Source organism: Plectropomus leopardus, chromosome 18 (genome assembly GCF_008729295.1).
Source record: "Plectropomus leopardus isolate mb chromosome 18, YSFRI_Pleo_2.0, whole genome shotgun sequence".
NCBI classification, from domain to species: Eukaryota; Metazoa; Chordata; class Actinopteri; order Perciformes; family Serranidae; genus Plectropomus; species Plectropomus leopardus.
In genome coordinates this window covers 8,309,526-8,317,042 of record NC_056480.1, presented here as the reverse complement: position 1 = coordinate 8,317,042, position 7,517 = coordinate 8,309,526, and the positions used below count along the sequence as shown (strand labels likewise).

At 41.5% G+C, this 7,517-nt stretch overlaps 1 protein-coding gene across 1 annotated transcript; it reads left to right on the top strand.

The window, feature by feature from the left end:
• Positions 1–470: 470 nt before the first annotated feature.
• LOC121958198 (transmembrane protein 42) lies at positions 471–3,015 on the top strand. The gene is made up of 3 exons (XM_042507070.1): positions 471–680; positions 1,833–1,979; positions 2,813–3,015. Exons 1-3 carry the CDS (start codon positions 504–506, stop codon positions 2,954–2,956), a joined length of 468 nt encoding a protein of 155 aa, XP_042363004.1. The 5' UTR covers positions 471–503; the 3' UTR covers positions 2,957–3,015.
• Positions 3,016–7,517: the final 4,502 nt, after the last annotated feature.

Here is a 7,517-nt window from a genome sequence, read left to right as displayed (position 1 = left end):
TAATAATAATAATAGCTTGTGACATGGGAAAATGCGTGACCCTCCCTCCACCATAAATTGGTCGTTAGATTAAAAAAAAAAACATATATTTTTAGACGAAATCCTGGAGTTGAAGAGATGCCTTCTTTTTTTCACTCATATTGAGAATCAGAAATACTTTATTAATTCCCGGTAGAAAACTGTGATTAGTATAATCGCTCTGATGTCAAGCATAAGAGATAGGGAAATAATTAAACTTCATTTCCCAGAATGCAACAGAGTATTTTTAGTCCAACCACGGCACTTCTCCAGTTTGACCATGTGTTGTGTGACTGCCACCGGACGGCTGTGTGTAGACAGTGCAGGGAAACACAGTGATACACACACACACGCACACGCACACACACACACACACACACACATACCATACAGCAGGCGGCTCAGTCCGGACCAGCAGCACACACAGAGGCAGAGATGTAAAAGGCGGATTAGAGAATTATGTGCCTCGGCTCATCTTCATCAACATGTTCCCGGGAGTTTTCTATGCACTGCTGGCGGGTTTCCTCGGGGCCGTGGCGTCGTCGTCGGCTAAACTGTCCCTGGGAGCCGACTACCTGAAGGGAGTGTGTGAAACCGGACTCCGGACGTGGGGAGAGCAGCGGAAATTTAGACAAGCGGACGAAACTACCGCGTGTGACCGGGTGAGGCTTCAGCTAGAGTGAATTATTAACGCGGTGAGGATGAATAATGCAGCGTGCATGCCCGCAGAGGGGTGATTTCTCGCGGAGGAAGTTGGGGGGTTATCCCTCCCTCAGCATCAGCACCATCAGCAGCATCACACCACGGGGGGAGCCCATGCTGCAGCTGCGCTCTCGTGCCGTGTCCGCGTGCTGCTGAATGACATTGCAGCTCGTGCGAGTGCGTGTTATCGCGTTATTTTGTAAGAAACTTGTCTCAGCGTGTGTTGATGGAGATGAGGTTGTTTTCTGTACAAAAAAAAAAAAAAAAAAGAGGGGTCAGGTTTGGTGTGTGACCTTCACGCGCTCTACGCACACGTCATGTGGTGATGTCAGAAACATGTCATGTGCAGGCAGGTGTCTGGACGCATAAACGGTGGCCTGATGATTAAAAAGGCAAATAAGATGTGCAGGAGGATGCAAATCAAATTCTCTTAATATTCAGCACCAGGTTTGAATGCGTCATAGACTTCATCTGGTCTAGGCAAAATAACAGGGTCCCTCCAGCATGTAATGCTCATGTTAACAATGTTATTATAATTATTAAAATTAATAATGTTATTCTTAACTCTGTCAGATGTGATATTTGCAGCGGTAGAATGTAACTAAGTACATTTACTCAAGTAGCCGACTGTAATGATGTACGATTTTAAGGTTTAACTGTACTGCATTTGCGATTATATTCCATTTCGACCAATATATCCCCCTAAATCCTGCATACTGCACCTTTAAGTAAAATTGTGAGGTACTAGCATTTCATGGGCTGCTTCTACTCCAGGAGATTTTACTTCACAAGTTACTTTATAGATTTTACATACAAAACATAATCAATTTATAAAGTATGATGCATTTTTTAACTGATTAAACTACCACAGAAATTATAGTATATAGCTAGTGGATGCTTCACTTCCAGCAATTGCAACATAAAAATGCTGCATAAACATTAGGCTATATCTATTTTAATAACTCTGTAATAAATTACATTATAAGGTAACACAGCTGCATTGTGGTGCACAATTAGTACCTTTTTAGGATAAAGTCATATTTTGCATTAAAGTGGACACAAAACAATAATCAGTTGTCATTAACTTCAGAGTTTCTGTTTTTGTACTTCAGCTCCATATCCCTCTGAGGCTGCTGTGCGGCGGGCTGCTTTTCACCTGCAATGCTGTGATGTGGACCTTCCTTGCTAAAGCACTCAGGTACTCCTCTTCCTCCACCCGAACCACTGTGACCACCACCGCCTCCAACTTCATATCTTCCGTAAGTAACAGTCTCTCTAACACGACTCTTACTAATTGTCCTCTAAGCTTAATACTTCACATCAGACTGTAGTGGAGTGTAAGTTAATTTCAGAGTGACCTTATATCCTTTCGTCCTTATATGAGCTGCTTTATTTTAGAAAATAGGCTGGACTATATTCAGAAATAACTTGTCGCAGGGATTCAGGCCTCTTATAGGAATTTCTTGTCAAAGTTCAACTCCTTGTTTGACGTATGGTGATACTCAACTTAAGGCCCCTGTGCCAAATCTGGTCCCCGCTATGGTTCTGGGTGGCCCAACAACCATTTTCTAATCAACAACAGAAATAAAGTGATTGACACTGGAAACTGTTTTTGTATTTTTAGTATACATAAGGTGGCAGAGTGCCTAAAACAGCATCAAAATAGAGCTTGTTTATCAAAAATAAAGTGCCAGTTAAGGATCCCCCGCATCTCTAGACGGAGGTCCTAGCTAAGCCGCTAATGTCTTAAAATCCTAGAAATGCCCTGAAATCATAGAAATTAGATAAAGTCCTAGAAATGTCTTTAAGTCCTAGAAGTGTCCCAAAATCTTAGAAATTACCTAAAACCCTAGAAATGTTAGAAAATCCTTCAACCTCCTAAAATCCGAAAAATGTCCTAAAATCCGAATTTTCTGGAAGCATGTACGGGGCTGCTGGAACTGGCCCCTAACCTCCGATCATTTTGCAGAAGTGGCCCCCAAGCAAGTTGAGTTCTTTAAAGGACGCTTCTTTATTAGCTGTTTTTTCAATGAAAATGTAAAGACTGAATTACTTTGACAAAGAATAAACAGATTTGTATCCTCTCCTGCAGGCTTTCCTGGGCCAGCTGATCTTTGGTGAAGCCCAGATAACGCTGTGGTGGGTCGGGATCTCCCTGACGTTTTCTGGCCTGTTGGTACTGCAGAGGGTTTCACCGCAGGACGGGCAGCATGATGCGGGCGCCAAGGACGAATAATATGTCTGGTCTCCACTAGTGTTCAGCATGGCTCCGGCTGGCTGTGGTATGAGGTGTACTGATGGTCGGCATCTCCTCTGATTTTAACATTTAGCCAATAAAAGTGAAAATGTATTGATAATTGTCCTCCAATCACACAATGTTTTTAAACGTATTTCCCGAATAACTAAATTACACTCAAATTGCATCATTCCTGAAAAAGAGGACATTCTTTATTTGCAATGTTACTATTTATTCTTCAGGCTGGCTCAGCTGTGCTGCGACACTGTTTAGGCCCGCTCTAAAAATCAGAGGAGATGTTGGCCCTCAGCCAGTCCGACCGTGACACAGCTACAGTCTGACTAGTGGAGACAAGCTAATGGATGTCTGCGCCCAGCTTCCCAGAAGCTCTAAAATCAGCTCTGACCACAGGCTTACAATAAGCAAAAATGATACTAGCTTTACATTACTTTACTCAACACATGAGCTAACAGACCAGAAGGAAATTTTGGGAAATACACACATTTGCTTTCCTGCCGAGAGATAAATAAGAAGATTAATACCACTCCCATGACTTTGAGGTAAATATGAAGCTGATGTCGGCGGCTGGTTAGCTTAGCTTAGCACAACTAGCAGAAGAAAGAGCTAGCCCGACTGTCTGAAAGTAACGAAATCTTCCCACCAGCACCAGTATGTTTTGCGCCTGCCTGAAAGGAAATAATTCTCCATAGCAACAGACAGCGGCCGTCTGTAATCATCATTCAGAAAGGGAACTCCAGAAGACCATTTTGACGCTAGTTAGCACATTAACAACACAATCCGAAGTTGAACGAACAACAACAGAAACCACCAGGAAACGTTTCTGCTAAACAGCTCAATAGTTTAAGAAAAACTTAAATCTTACTTTATGTAACAAATTTGTTTTAACCTCACTCCATCTTGACTTTAGCTCTTTGTTTACATTTTTCACTTCCATTTCTCTTTTCATATGCGGAGCTGAACAGCCAGTAAGAGTGAATTAATTTACTGATGGGCTCCACTGCTCTTGCTACCGAAAAGAGCGTCAATGAGTTCCAACAGTAAGAACAAACTGCAGCACCGAGCACGACAAACGCTCGCCAACAGCCCGACGTTGAACGACGCCCGACCGTTGGGTTGGTGTGTCAGGGCCTTAAAAGCACGGTCACACATGCAAAATTAACATTGGTGAATATTTGCCATCCGTTCACTTCCATTCAATGCAAGCAAAGAGGTGAACAACACAATAGTGGAAAAGCAAGTTTGCATCTTTGCTTCACGTGAAGTTGAACCATGTTCAACTTTGGTGAACTTGGCCGGCCTCAAAGAAATATGTGTGGAGAAAACATTGATTTGATAGAATAATTATGTTTAACCAGCCGACATTGTATGATATTGGCCATGAAAAATACAGACTGCACCACATGATTTAGGAGACAGGCATGGGATGAAAGAAAATGGAAAATGTACCAATAACATCATATTTTGCAGTATTTGTTAGCTATTAGCTGTCATGTCTTGGCTGTAGCTTCATATTTACCATATAGACATGAGAGTGGTATTAATCTTCTCACCTAACTCTTGGCAAGAAAGGTAATAAGTGCATTTATCAAAATGTTGATCTGTTCTTTTTAAAGAAAGAGACAGATTATACACTATAAATTGAGAACCTGTGTTACAGACTGATCTGAAGTCAATCTTTTGGGTTTTGTTCCTGAACGATGGACAAATAGCATCATCGGCTACATGCATGAAGTTGCCGTGAATCAGCCTGCGCATTTAATATCGCGGTCAGATCACCAAAGCTTTCTTAATTCTCACGTTTCCTTAAGTTACTCTGACACTCACTGTAAACATGAGACTGAAGTTGCATTTTACGCATGCTCGAGGTGAAGCTATAAACGAAGCACTTAGCTGCAGAGGTGAATTCTTATTTTCACGAGTAATAATACTAATGTAGCGCTGAGAGGCTCCTCCCTGGGTCTTTCTTTTACTTTTCATTTGCCTTTCTTGACAGTTTGAACCTCAAGATGTGATTCATGTTTTCATTCAAAGGCAGCTGCTCTTCCACTTTGTGTCAGACGTGTGCATGTTCCTACCGATGCTTGAACTCAAATATCTCACACCAAAGCATCAGTCCACATCAGAGTGACGTCCCCGTGAGCTGCTTCATGTTATTAAACTCACAATCTTGTGACTTAAGTGTCCAAACTGTCTCTCCAGCGTAAGAGACATCACACAGCCTCTTGAGCTTAATGCATTTACAATCTCATATTTTCCTGTTCATCGCCTACCATCCCTCTGGGTTTCAAAGACACCTCGCTTCATTAAAAGCTTCCCTCTACATCCGTGGAGTCGTCAGAGTGCAATAACATTAAACTTCCTTTAAATTTCATAACACTGTGATGTGCGTAAGAGCGAGGGAGTTGTGAGCATTAATAATTAAGAATAGAAAATGGCAATACGTGCTGAAATAGGGACGTTTCCGTTAGCTGAGAGAGCGTACTGCAGTATACAGGGGGTTTGATTTGAGAGGTTGCTCTACTGAACAATATTTTAAGATCACACTTTGCTGTTGTTTGAATACATATCACAATATAAATGCATAATGGTAGCTATAATATATGTCTGTAATATTCTCAGCAGCAACGCACAAATACATGAGATGTCCTTCCAGCCGCTGCTGTGCAGGTTTTGTATCATGTGATTTACATGCATCCCTATCAATGTGACCGCAGTGACAATGTGATCATACAGCTCTGATGTTAGAGGCCGGCTGAGTGATGTTTCATAGCAGGGCTGCTCTCACCGCGCAGGATTCCTCAGCACTGGAGAGTTTGTGCCTCCACGTTTTTGGATCCTGGGTGTGTTGTATTACCCAAAAGAATAGTTTAACATTTTGGGAAGTTGCGCTCATTTGCTTTCTTTCTTTCTTGAGTTAGATAAGAAAAACAACACCGCTCTTATGTTTGTTTAATATATGTAAAACTGGAGCCAGCAGCCGTGTAGCTTAGCTTAGCATAAAGACTAAAAACGGGGGAACGGCTAGCCTAGCTCTATCCAAAGGTAATAAAATCCACATACTATCAGCTCTAAAACTCATAAATGAACGATGTTTGTGAAGTGTAAAAACATCAGTTTGTGGTTTTACAGAGGGTTATGTGTCAGAGTTTATCTTCCTTGAGTCTTATCATCACTGTCAGCTGATTAGGGTGCTGGTGGGTAAATTTGGTGGTATGAACAGAGCCAGGCTAGCTGTTTCCCCAATTTGTGGTCTTTATGAGTCCGTCAGGTGATGCCATGGGGCCCAAAAAAGATGTTTCCCATAGATTGGGAAAGAGGTGTCTGTAAATCAGTGGATAATTTTATTTTTGAGCGTCACAGTCCTGGCAAAAAGACTCAGTGTTTGATCCATTTCTTTCGTTAAATAACATTTTGACAGTCTAGAAAAGCCACACACTTAAATGATTTTATTCCCCTGCAAGTTAGCAGAGTGCTAAACCAAAAGTCGTCGGCTCGGCTGGTGGAAGTCTGAAGGGCAGCAGTGCAGATCGTAATTTTGTATGCGACAGTTGAACGTTTTTGGCTTCTTGTTCCACTTAGCAACTTTTATTGGAATGAACAGGGTCTGCCTCAATGTTGTATCCAGTTCTCTTTATACATCTGTGGTCAAGAAGCCACCGAGGCTAAAAATCTCACAAGGTAGGGAGCTGGTCGAGTAAAGCAGGAAATGGGGTTGTATAATAGCAGAAGAAAAAGATGAGGCCATTGAGAATATCAGCATTTTCCTCAGACCTTTTATAAAACTACAGAAAACTCTACATGACTACTTATGATATTTTATCTTAATATTCAACTTCCGTGGCTTCCACCATTTCTGAAAACGTCAGCAAACATGTCACAACTCGAGCTTCCAGATTTTCACTTATTAGGTTGTGAATACTCCAAGTGTTCATGTGGACTCTTCTGGGAGCAGTTGAGATAGAAAGAAATAGTCTGACATATAACCCACAACTTGACATTTTTGCACGCAACATTTGGTACAGATTACACATGTAATATGATAACAACATATAAAGTCTTAATTAGTGGTTTAGTGGAAGTGGTGCAATCTGCAATCTAACTCTCAGCAAGAAAGAGAAATTTCCCAAAAGGTCAAACTACTCCTTTAACAACCTTTAATATCTGTAATCTTTGCTTTCGATACTGAAGATTTTCTGGTGCCTGGCTTTCCTCCACGTAGCAGCAGCATGATACATGAGGGTAAACCATCTACCTGTGAACCCACTCTCACTGTAACATAACCAGTCAGAGCTTTGCAGTAAACCACATTTATAGCCCTGTGACAGTCGCATGGCCCTGAGCGTGATGTATTTATATCCATGTGCACATAAACTGTAGATGTGGTTGTACAGAGAGATTAGAAAAAACACTAAAATACAATGTTGACCTGACAAGGCACGTGTAACATTGACGACTTAATGTGCCGCACTGCGAGAAAACAACAGTAAATTTATCAAATTTGACCCGTCTCTTGCTAGAATAATGAAAAAACAAGACACAT

Coding starts and splice junctions, on each gene's coding strand:
- LOC121958198 (XM_042507070.1), top strand. CDS start 504: ATGTTCCCGGGAGTTTTCTATGCACTGCTGGCGGGTTTCCTCGGGGCC. Junction 681..1,832: donor AAACTACCGCGTGTGACCGG/GTGAGGCTTCAG, acceptor TTTGTACTTCAG/CTCCATATCCCTCTGAGGCT. Junction 1,980..2,812: donor CCTCCAACTTCATATCTTCC/GTAAGTAACAGT, acceptor CCTCTCCTGCAG/GCTTTCCTGGGCCAGCTGAT.